The 12,824-nt window shown below is 38.3% G+C and overlaps 1 protein-coding gene across 1 annotated transcript in view; it reads left to right on the forward strand.

Moving 5' to 3' along the window:
* Positions 1 to 341: 341 nt before the first annotated feature.
* LOC128746355 (zinc finger protein 728-like) overlaps positions 342 to 12,824 on the forward strand; it is a 31,629-nt gene continuing 19,146 nt past the window's right edge. The window contains exons 1-2 of the mRNA XM_053843409.1: positions 342 to 939; positions 7,869 to 8,893. Of these exons, the coding sequence (XP_053699384.1) occupies positions 342 to 939; positions 7,869 to 8,893 (1,623 nt within the window). The remainder of the gene's footprint in view (positions 940 to 7,868; positions 8,894 to 12,824) is intronic.

Genomic DNA, 12,824 nt, shown 5'->3' on the forward strand with positions numbered 1-12,824 from the left:
AAGGCACTGAAAATTGGTTATTCCCAGATTCATCGACATCTCTATTTAGCGGTCCCAGCTCAGTTCTTATCGACGGTATGTCATTATTAGACATGAAGCAGATGAATTCGGTTGTGAACAACCGAAATCGTATACTCGATTTAGTTTTTGTAAATGAGTATGTCGTCCGTGAATGCGCTGTACTCCAGGCTGTTGAACCGCTTGTAGACCTTGATTCCTACCACCCAGCTATAACAACCACCGTGAATTGTTCCATGCCTGCCTCATTTGCCGAACCTGAGGAGGAATTTCAGTTCGACTTCCGAAGATCTAATTTTGTTGCGTTGAACCGTTCCTTAATGATGGTTGATTGGGCCCCATTGTACAATGCCAACAATGTCAATGAAGCGGTTGACTATCTGTTACACACGTTAAATGAAATGTTCAGTTTTCACGTGCCTGTCGCTCGTCCACAACAGAAACCTCCATGGGCCAATCGGAGATTACGAGAATTAAAAAGAGGACGTGCTAAAGCGCTTCGGCACTACTCTAACCATCGCAACCCGTATACGAGACGAGAATTCGTATTAGCCAGTAACCGCTACAGAATCTACAATCAACTGCTTTACACTTTACATGTGCAGCGTACTCAACGAAGCCTGAAGCGGAATCCCAAACGGTTCTGGTCGTTTATGAATGGAAAACGGAAAGAGCGAGGCCTCCCATCGGTAATGTCACATGCGGCAGACACTGCGAGCTCTGTTGATGAAATCTGTTGCTTATTTGCAAATCATTTCTCTAGTGTCTTTAAGACTGAAAAAGTTGCTGCACGAAGAATCGACGAAGCTCTTCAAAATGTTCCAGAGGAAATACTCGACAAGCGGGATATTCGCTTCTACGAAACAGATATTGCAGCAGCAATCAAGAAGCTTAAACCGTCATTGCAACCGGGACCGGATGGTATACCTCCAATCATCTTCAAAAACTGTGCAGAATCTCTATGTACACCCTTAACCGTAACATGCAACCTGTCGTTGAGTCAGTCAACATTTCCAGATGCCTGAAAGGAATCGTTTCTATTTCCTGTTTTCAAAAAAGGCGATCGCACAGTTGTAGTAAACTATCGCGGAATTACTTCTTTATGCGCAGGATCTAAGCTACTGGAGACTCTTGTAAATAAGCTTTTATTTCATGAAGCTAAGCGTCACATTTCCTGTGACCAACACGGATTTTTTCCAGGACGATCGACTACTACAAATCTCACAGAGTTTACATCACACTGCATTCAAAATATGGAAAACGGTACTCAAATAGATACTGTTTACACAGACCTGAAGGCGGCCTTTGACCGTGTGGACCATGATTTGCTGTTGGCCAAAGTAAAGCACATGGGTGCGGTGTCTAACTTTGTAGACTGGCTAAGATCATATCTAGTTAACCGGCGTCTTTCTGTGAGGCTAGGAAACGCACAGTCAAGTTCATTTTGTAATCGATCTGGTGTCCCACAAGGGAGCAATCTGGGACCTTTGCTCTTTTCACTATTCTTCAATGATGTATGCGCAGTGTTACCTAGAGGATGCAGACTTTTGTATGCAGACGATTTGAAACTCTTCCTCAGTGTTAAGTCCATTGAAGATTGTCGCGAGCTCTAGCGGGTTGTCAATATCTTCGTCGACTGGAGCAAAACAAACGAGGTCACCATCAGTGTGCGTAAATGCTCGGTCATCTCTTTCAGCCGCAAAAAGAGTCCGATTACATGGAACTACAACATCGATGGCGAGTCATTGGATAGAGTCTCCGTTATCAAAGACCTCGGTGTACACCTTGATGAAAAGCTCTCGTTCCGTGAGCACTACTCTTACATAATTGCAAAATCCAACAGAAATTTGGGATTTATATTTCGAGTCACCAACGAATTTCGGGATCCATATTGCCTGCGCGCTCTTTCCTACTCTCTCGTGCGATCCGTAATTGAATATGTAGCTGTGGTGTGGAGCCCTTACACAGGTATCTGGTCGTCAAGATTGGAAGCCGTTTAGCACAAATTTATTCTACACGCGCTTAAATATCTCCCATGGTGTTGCGCATGCCCTTTGTGTAACGCTGCACCTACTCGTATCTCATTGGCAAAGCGGCACTTCACCGTGCTACGACCGTCATACTCTCAGAACGATAGAACTGTCAATTGCGACAGCTGCGTAAAACTGCAAATCATGGTAATCGAGCTAAAACGTCTTGTCATCGGAAAAGATTGTTTACGTGCCTACAAGTGATTGGAAATCTAATTTAAAATTTCACTTTGCTGATTTCAAAACCGTATAAAAGTTATACTTAAACTAATTAGTTCTTACGTGCTAATATTTACAACCTATTTACAATTTGTGCTTAATCTAAAGTAAGTCTATTAAAGTTTAATTAAGTGAGTTAAACTTAATCTAAAAATGTACAATCTATAGGTTAGAGTAAGTGATTTCTACTCAAGAAAAAGCTAATAGCTTACTCAGTCTATATTTCCTCATACGTAAGTAATTATATGCCAATTAAAAATGTATCTTCAACTAAGTGCTTCGCTTACGAATCTAGATGTTGGAATGATCTAAGTCCTAGCTCGGCATTCGCGAAGGTTAAATTCCTGTAAACATTAGAAAGCGCACAAACTTAAGTTTACAAATACCCTGTAATTATATAAAAATAATAACAATCCAATATTGTAGGAAAATTTTAATCGCGTAACGCGAAATATACGAGATTTAAAATTTTGGAAAACCTGTAGAGACACATTTAATCTGCCTCCGTACCAAGACCGCTGTCGTTTGTTGAATATGGACACATTGGAGAGAAGACGAAAAATTGAAAGGGTCGTATTCATTGGGAAGGTATTAGTCGGTGAATTGGATTGCCCCGCAATTTTGGCTCAAATCAACGTCAGTGCCATCCCACGCCCTCTTCGGATTAGAGAGTTTCTTCAACCGGACTTCAGACGCACCGAGTATGGCCAGAATGAGCCCATTCGTGTTATGTGTTGTTTGTTTAATAGCGTATACAATTTCTTCGATTTCTCTGTTTCGTGTAGTAATTTTAAGCAACAACTACTGCTCTCTAGTGCTTTTAGATAAGTAATAAAGTAAGTGTTTTTTATTCATGTAGACAACAACGTCAGATGAATCTTAAGCGAATAAAAAAAAAAATCTTATCGCACAAGCATTATACAAGCATTAGCACGACGGTCTTGCGCCGTTCGTTGTGGGCGGTTTTACCCCCAAATGACCGATTAACACATTTCACTATCAATTTCAACAAAACTGCATGAACAGTTACCTAATTTAGGTACTGTCGGATGAAGACAGGATCAGAGATGCGATATGGGTTGGATTTACTACAAGTTTTAACGTTTTGAATAAAATAAACCCTAAGTTCTGCGAGAATAAAGTTATAAAAAACGAAACGATTATAACGAAAAATCTGTTTTTATTTATTTCTCCGATAGTTTATACGATATTGCTGTACAAGGTATTATAAAATATTGCGTACGCATTCAGTAATATGACTATCATCAGCATTTATCACTAATTTGAGCAAGAGCTTGTAAAACCATGGTGGGCGGTTTTACCCCGGCGGGCGTTGTTACCCCGTTTACCCTTAAATGCTGTTTGTTACAACTTAGGGCGGAACACTGTGGAATATCTGAGAAAAATACCATGAAGGCAACCATTTATTTTAAGCTGAAAGCTATGGAAACAATAGTTTTGTACTGCTTTCGCATGTTCTCTGAATTAAATCAGCAAATTTTGTAACGGTAATCTGATTACCAGATACAAAACCTGTCAATGCTTTAATTAATTGTTTTTTTTTCGCGAAAAACTAGTGAATATCAAAATATATAACCTACGGCAAAATGTGTAACCCGTCAGCGTACACCGCATTTTAATCCATGAGGCAGCAATCGTAGAAGCTACCGATCTTCCGATTGGTACATTGTCGAAAGAATCTCAAGATTGTCGAAATAAGGACATAAAAAGGTTTTGGGAACCTAGAGCAAGAATGTGTGCACCGTATGAATATTTGATTTAACATAGTTTTTGAATGTGCTTTGTGGAAACCACAAATCAAGATATTTTAACAGACTTACGGTATGCTCCGATCCGTTGATATCTTCCATACAGAAGTCTGTAAAAAACTATGCCGTTCGGTGAAACTGCTAAAAGAACCAGTTCTTTCAACCAATGAAGATAAAAAAATGAGTAGAGTGAAAATAAAAAATAGAAAAAAAATAGAAAAAAGACAAAAATACTAAAATTACAAAACTAAACTACAACACATTCATCGATTTATATAAAATGCTGTTTAACTGCAATACATTGTTCCGCCCTAAGTTGTACATGGTGGGATAATGCATAAATTGATTCACAAAAAATAAGTGAGATTAGCTGCTAAAGCTAGAGATTAAAGATTACATTAAAAGGTTAAAAACCAGTGTTAGCTTCTAAATGGAAAAAGATAGAGCTCTACTGTCTTCGACGAAAATGTGCAATTTGATGTGATTAATAATATCATAGAACATTTGAAAAGCTTACGAAGCGTTAATAAGGAGCTAGATAAAAAAAACTGTTTTTAATGGTGTCCCTAAGAGTTTGGCTCTTTAACTTCTTTCATGTAAGAGATAGAAATCTTCAGTATTCAACAAAGTTTCTCGAAAATAGTTTAGCTACAACTTTTCTGTGAATAGCAATCATGTTTGACTTAAAATAGAGAAAATATCGTTTGTATCTGATTAGGGACACCCTAATGTCCGAATATTTTTTCACCACTAGAAAATGCTTTTTGAATGAAGAAACTTTTCTGAAGCAACTATTACGCTATGTCTTAAGGTTTCGATGCTAATACTTATGTCTCACTATTTTTTGAATCTGTTCCACTGTGCGCCGCTCCCTTCTATTAGGCAGTCTAATACCTAGTTTCGTTTTCTTCTCCAATTCTATCATTCTACATTTTCTACAGTATTATTTCTTGTATCTTTTTGCTAATATCCGTACTATTTTGGTGCCAGTTTTGTGCTATTTTTTTGTTTTCGTGTCTGCCATTACTTTTTATTTTTTCCGCTTTTTTGTGTTATTTTTATGTCGTTATTTTTGATTATTTTATGCCAGTTTTGAATTATTTTCTGGCAATTTTGCCGCTTTGCGTGGCCATTTTTGTATCATTTTGTATCAGTATTGTTGTACTTGTGTTTTCTACTTCTTTTATTTCAGTATTATTTATTGGTCATTTATCATTTTATGCTATTTTTATACTATTTTCGAGCCATTTTGCTGCTACGTTTATATTTTAGGCCATTTTTGTACTATACTAGAAATGGAAACCTGTTATTTTAGTACCCTCTTAGAGTTGGAGTTCTTTGGGTATCATTATATCTGTATATTTTTTCGTATTTTCGTGCCTTTTTGAGATTCTTCCGCCCAGTCAATCTCGAGAAGCGATGCTGGAGTGCCAAAACAAACCCAGTCGTCGTATGTTCGAATCTTGGCTGGGCGGTGCTGCTAGAATCACTAGGATCGTTGCACTAGCCCCGTGATTGTCCTGTACTATAGTAAGCGATATCTGTCGATCCAGAAGGGTCAAGTCTTAAAAGACCTTTTTACCCCAGGCTTTGCTTTTTTTGGGGTTCTTTTTGTGTCCTTGTGCTTGGTTTTATTGCATTAAAATTGAGTTATTTTGAAGCTTTTTGGTGCCATTTCTGTATTATTTCTGAACAGGGATACCTCGATATATGACAATTTATAGTTTCAAAAAGTTGTCTTATGTCGAAATTGTCTTGTATCGAAAAATGATTTTTTCAAAAAAAATTGCATTAGCGGCCGCCAATTTTGCTCTGTACCAATTTTGTGTTTACGATTTTTTGAACGTAGCTTTTTTTGGGAAATGGCCCATACTCGGAATCTGTACCGATAAATCATTGTATCGCACTTTTACCCCCATTGCACTTTTACCCCTTCTTATTCTAAGTGATATATAAATGACACAATTATAAAATAAACGGTGCAGGGATACCTCGATATAAGACAACCTCGTTATAAAACAACCTCGATATAAGACAATTTTTACCTCGATATAAGACAATTTTTACCTCGATATAAGACAAATTCCTTTGGCATATCTGGTAACAACACCAAAGCTAAGTTTCTATTCTAAAATCGGCCTCATGAAGATGTTCATTATTTCAAAATAACCCTAAAAATTGTAAAAAACTCATAGCAAAAACAATAATAAACAGTTCAAAAAATCGTAGTATGGTGTCGACTTGTATTTGTTTGTAGCTTTTTTTTTTGGGAAATGGCGTATGTAGTCAAACCAAAATCGTAACAAATTTTATTGTTATTGTTTTTGCTATGAGTTTTTTACAATTTTTAGGGTTATTTTGAAATAATGAACATCTTCATGAGGCCGATTTTAGAATAGAAACTTAGCTTTGGTGTTGTTACCAGATATGCCAAAGGAATTTGTCTTATATCGAGGTAAAAATTGTCTTATATCGAGGTTGTTTTATAACGAGGTTGTCTTATATCGAGGTATCCCTGCACCGTTTATTTTATAATTGTGTCATTTATATATCACTTAGAATAAGAAGGGGTAAAAGTGCAATGGGGGTAAAAGTGCGATACAATGATTTATCGGTACAGATTCCGAGTAAATTGACTACATTGGCAAGGATGGGTGACTACTTTGACAGCTTGAATCTAACGTAAACTTTGGTTGCTTATGAAGCATAGTTGCTGAGTTATGTGTTAATGTTATTTTAGGGCGGTTTTGATGTAATTTTTCGTTATACGGCAAATACGATATCAGAAGGAAGACATTACTTGTTGAAAATTTGTAGCAGCGTTTTACATCACTCACATATATGTTTTGAAAATACAGTGGAAAGGATTTACAAAATATATTTCGCTTTTCCATAATTTAATTAAACCCCGTCAAGCGCCTAGCGGGGTGAAAGTACAATTCACGGACGGGGCAAAAGTGCGACTCATAGACGAGGCAAAAATGTTTAGCTAATTATATGCAGCTTCAGGCACTATATTACCTGCAGAAAACTGTGTGGTCTACAGATGTTGGCCAAAGGAAAACAATGCTTTTCCGCTGATGAAACAAAAAACAAGCGTTTGGAAAAGTTTCGATCTGACGGAGGCTACAATACACCAGCGCAAAATAGGAAAGGTGCAAATTGAGAATATTCCTTACCGAAGCATACCGCAGATTGAAGATAATATGGTTTTATTAGTTACTGCTGTGCTAATTTCATGAATTCGAGCATCGCACTTTTGCCCCGCTATTGGGGTAAAAGTGCGAATCGGCACTTGACCAGAAGAATGAATAATTTAATTTGCATAACATTATTAATCCAGATGATTTATAGCTAAATGTGAAGACAGTGAGTTACTTCATCACTATAAAATATATTTTGTTGTTGTCCTTCTTTATATCTCACGAATATTGATGGCAACTTCAAACATCGCACTTATGCCCCGCCCTACTCTATGTGTCATTGTTTTGTATTTTTTAAATGAGTTCTATGTTATTGTTGTATCATTTTTGTGTTATTTTGTCTAATGTTCCTTCCATGAGCGTTTTAATAAAATCCGTAGACTGAGGAAAGTGACGCTTTTCCTTTTAAATCAACTATTTATTCATTATTTTGACAGATACGTATTTCGTCTTCAATTTACTACACCAAGGCACTGCTCCCAATGAATTTTTTATATTCTAGAAAAAATATCTGGAAAAAATCAGTATCTGTAGAGTGTTCGTAGACTTTGAAAGAAGCCATCAGGCACATATTTTAGTTTAAAAAAAAACTTACGTTATGAATTGACATGTGATTTAATTAAACACAGAGAACAATATCCTTTCGGATAGCAAAGCTTCAACTTCCTTCACTAAGAATCGGATGCTTCTCTTCTGTTGCAGCGTTGCGGAACCCTTGGAGACAATCCCCACTGGTAGTGCCGCAGGTTCCGAAGGCTACCACTGCGACATTTGTGGCAAACAGTTCCACAAAAAGGGACCATTCGTAAGTCATTACAATCGACACAAGAGAACGCAGCCCCGTGAGTGCGACGTGTGCAACAAGGTCTGTTCCTCTTATCAGACAATGATAAGACATAAAAAATCTCACACCGGTGGCGCCGGTGTGACCAACAAGGACAAGCCAGTGTACGTTTGCAGCGTCTGCAATAAAGGATTCCTTGTAAAGAACAACCTGAAAACTCACATGAAAACTCACTCCGACGAGCATCCGTTCAAGTGTGATTTGTGCGACAAAACATTAAGCTCCGTCCATGCGCTCAACTATCACAAAGCAACACACACCGAAGAAAAGAACTTTAAATGTGAGAAATGCAACAAAGCCTTTCCCTTTGCAAGTCAACTAACGAAGCACGGTAGAGCACACCTCGTGGGACGTCCGCACCGGTGCGAAATCTGCGAAAAAGGATTCAAAGACAAGTCTGCCCTTGCCAGGCACATGCAACACCACAGTAGTGAGCGACTGTTTAAGTGCGACATCTGTGGCTTGGCGTACAAGCAGTCGAGCGCCCTGTCCGTTCACAGACAAATCCACCTGTACGTTGATCCGAGACCGTTCAAGTGTGCCCTATGCAGTGCGCAGTACAATCGCAAGTGTAGCCTACGGCAGCACATGAAAAGGACGCACTCGGTGGTGACCGCGGGGCAAACGCTGTTCGAGTGCTTGCACTGCGGAAAGAACTATTCCAATAAGAAAAACCTGGAAGCACACCAAAACAGTGTGCAAGGCCTGCGGCCGCACCAGTGTACGGTGTGCGGAAAAGGGTTCTCCTTCAAAAGCAGCCTGTGGGAACATGTACAAATACATGCCACCGGAAGGCGCTTTCCGTGTGAGGTTTGCGGAAAAAGTTTCAAGCTGCTGCGCACGCTCAACAGGCACGGGAAAATGCACGCGGAGTGATGCGCGCTTAGTCTGTCTGGGGAAAAATTGAGGTAATTTAGCCGGAATCAGATAAACAAATCTTGGACATTGATCGTATTCGTTAGCTGAACATCAAATATATATTCGATTTGTCGAACTTACATTCAGTGTTGAAATTATTTTTGTTTTTTGTTCCTTTTATTGATAATAGTATGTGAAAGATTTGTTCCAACTCACTGGGTTTCCTGGCCCCCAACTCCATACGATTCATTTCAAAAAAAAAACTTAAGCTGTAGCCCGCAGGTACTAAGAATTTAATTTGTTCGCCTGGTATTTTCGCGACCAGCAAATTAATTAGGTAAAAATAGATCTAGTTTCAAGTCCAATTAAAGTTCAATTACAAAGACAATTTCAAGTGGGTATGAACTGGGGGAAGGCAAATGGGCGTCCAACGTAGCTTTTACCATCCTAAGCCCCTACCTGCCATCTCCACTAGGAGGTACGATGCCGCATGGTTCCCGACTGCCTGATCTAAAAAGCTAGCAGGTAAGCCTAATATGTAATTTTAATTATTTGTTTCGTTTTAGCTCATCAAGTTACTCCTACTGTAAAGGGAAAAGTTTGGCCGTAACAAGTTTAAATAATGGACATGGATATCAAACGAAAAAATTAAATTAATTATTTGATATTAGATGCACCGATGGAAACTTGACTCAATTATATTTGCTGGTGAGATTGTTCTGCTCTTTCCCATATATACCCATATAGCAGCATATTTTGCTCCTCTGGCCGCGGCAAAATTTATGAACCTCAGAACGTTATCATTGGTCGAAAGATGCAGGCTATGTCTTGGCTATTACTGGACGGAAGAATCCCTCCGTAGAACTCGTCTTTAGCATCATCGGGTTTATCGTTTGACGTAGACGTTTCGTAGGCGGTAGTTGAAAAATTTACCCTTAATTCTCAACACACATATACGGTCATCTGCGGGCCTCCATCGGATAACTCGTTGCTTTTTCTTTCCCAACACTGCAAAACCGACTCAATATTTTGCCTTCCTACCGCTACTCTAGTAGATGTGGTATGTACTAGAGAAGTGCCTGCAATAGGGTCTACTACGCGGAACTTTCTTTCTCCGAAATTTGGCCATCGAACTTCCTGAATAGCAGCCGTCTTCATTCAGAGTCGATGTAGCTCTCGAGCAAGCAAACTAACTCGGGCCCGGTTCGTGGAGAGTTCTGACATTCCAGGTGCCAATTTTCCAATCGTTATCCATTAATCGTTTCTTGTTCTTTGCCGCATCCTATGCCGATTGATCCGTTCCGTATTTAGCTGCTATCAATATACGTGCGGTCTTTCGGAGATGAAAAGATGTGCACCGGTTGAATTGCAAGCTAAGACTAATAATTTTATTCTATTCAACATCGATATAATTAATTTTGTCGAGTAGGGTAGTTTGCCAATTGTTGCACACTACCCAATTGTTGCCCGCTTCTCAGTTTTTAAATATTATCTGAAAATACCGACATTTCCATAACGCTCCAAATGTCCACAACACAAATATAATCCATTGTCTAAAAATATTTGTAAGTGTAATTGTTAATAACAAACTTTTGGGCATATAAAAATTTCCTCCAAAAATTCGATACTCAGTAGAACCAAAATCCGGCGAACGCTTGCACTATGGTTTAAGAAACCACTCTCCAAATTTAAGCTTTTGTTTTCTAACACACGAGCAAATTTATCTTACATTTATTTTGATCGTATTCAGAATACTTGTATTTCCAATGTTTGGTTTAACAAAATACTATATTAGACTTTTTCATACTTTTATGCATATTGGTTAACTATTGGAAAGAATAGTAACATAAATTCCATTTCTTGCACACCATCCTAAATCACTTTAGTATTTTCATTTTAATCAACTCTAATGCAAAATTTTACAAGATTCTGACGAATAATTATAAAGGAAGAAGATATTGACCAGAATAAATATCGATAGTTATATCGATACGCGGCTATTTTCGATGGAGTTGCCGGTAACTCCATCGGTCGGTAACTTGCCCATTCTTAATTTCCAATCCGTTTTGTTTACAAAATTTTGCAGACGCTTTCCTACGACAACTTCAAAAATGGCAAATAAAATTGTAAGTCTAGTAATGTTATCTATTTATAATAAATACTAACGATAGGTAACAACCTTTAGAAGGCAGCTGACATGAAATCACCGGAAATAGTGACAAAGTACGACGTCTTAAGAAACGCAAATACGCCGAGGAAAACTTGAATGCTGGGCTGAAGCAGTGAAATCAAAAAATATGAATTTGGGAAAAGCATCGAGGTTTTTTTGCAGTGCCAAAGTCGACAATTCGCTTTCGGATTGAAAAAACATGGAGCGGTAAATCTCGACGTGGACCAAATACTATGTTGACTTTAGACGAGGAGGAAAAAGTTATCCAATGGGTGAAAGATCTTGAAAAACGCGGGTTCCCTTGTACAAAGCAGAGCATTTTTGCCAAAGTAAAAGCTTTTTTGAATATTAACGCCCGTAAAACTGTGTTTAAAGATGGTAATCCTGGTAAGATGCAATATAAAATGTGATATGATATTTCTATCATAACTAAAGCTAAAAACTAATATTAGTTATTTTAGGGCACAAATGGTTTACACTTTTCTTGAAGAGACACCCTGAATTGGCGATTCGGAAACATAAGAGCGTAACTCGCGCAGCGGCAAATGTTTCGGAAACGGAGATAAAGAATTGGTTTGGAAAGATACATGGTTATCTTCAAGAAAGAGGACTTTTGGAAATCTTAAGCAATCCGAGCCGCTTAATGCAGATGAAACAATGTTTATTTGACCCTGCCACAAAATCGGTAGTTGCGACAAAAGGCAATCGAAATGTTTATATGGTGCAGCATGCCGATGCTAAAAAAAATACTAGGGTCATGTTTACTTTCGATGCCTCCGGATTCATGTAACCACCTGATGTGATTTTACCTATGAAACGATTATCAAAGCAACTATTGCTGAGTTTCCAACCCGATTGGGGTATCGGAAAGTCGGAAAGAGAGTGGATGGATCGGGAAAATTTTATTGCTTATATTCAAAACATTGTATATCCATCACTCGTACGGCGACAGATTCCGCTTCCAATAATTTTATTTGTAGACGGATATTCGTCCCATACGGGTGTTGAAACGGCTGAATTGTGTGCAGAGTTGGGCATTATACTTATAGCACTCTACCCAAATTCTACCCATATTATTCAACCAGCCGACGTAGCGATTTTTAAGCCACTCAAAAACAGCTGGGCAAAGTGTGTTGAATATTGGAAGCTATCAAATCAAGGAAAGGCGTTTACGTTGGACAGTTTTGGCTCACTTTTGCAGGAAGCTATAAACGTTGGTATTAAGACAGAAACCATTAAAGCTGGATTTCGCAAGTGCGGTCTTTTCCCATTCGATTCAGAAGCGGTGGACTACAGTCGTTGCTGGGGAAGCCCGCTAATGGCAATGATAACATTACCGAGGAACAGTAGAATCAGGTTGAACAAGCAGTACTTGTTGACCTAGAAAAAATTGAAAACTGTCTAAAGGTTATTGGACGTGAAAAAATTCAGAAAATTAAAAATACGATGGCTGGTTTCGAAGCTGATGAATTGAGCGATTCTGACAAAATCATTTCTTATACATATCGCGAATTATTAGCTGACTTTGATGAATGCCTTGGAGACAAAACTGTCGATAAGATTTGCCATAAACCTTTCTCTGTACAGACAAATTCCTTTGATGCGATTTTAAACGAAAACACTTGCTCTTCAGATAATAATGAACTTTCACTTATTGACAGTGCTGAACCGCAGAAACTCGATACTTTTTCAAAACAGGAACGTGATGAAAGT

The sequence above is a fragment of the Sabethes cyaneus genome, chromosome 1 (assembly GCF_943734655.1).
Source record: "Sabethes cyaneus chromosome 1, idSabCyanKW18_F2, whole genome shotgun sequence".
NCBI lineage: Eukaryota > Metazoa > Arthropoda > Insecta > Diptera > Culicidae > Sabethes > Sabethes cyaneus.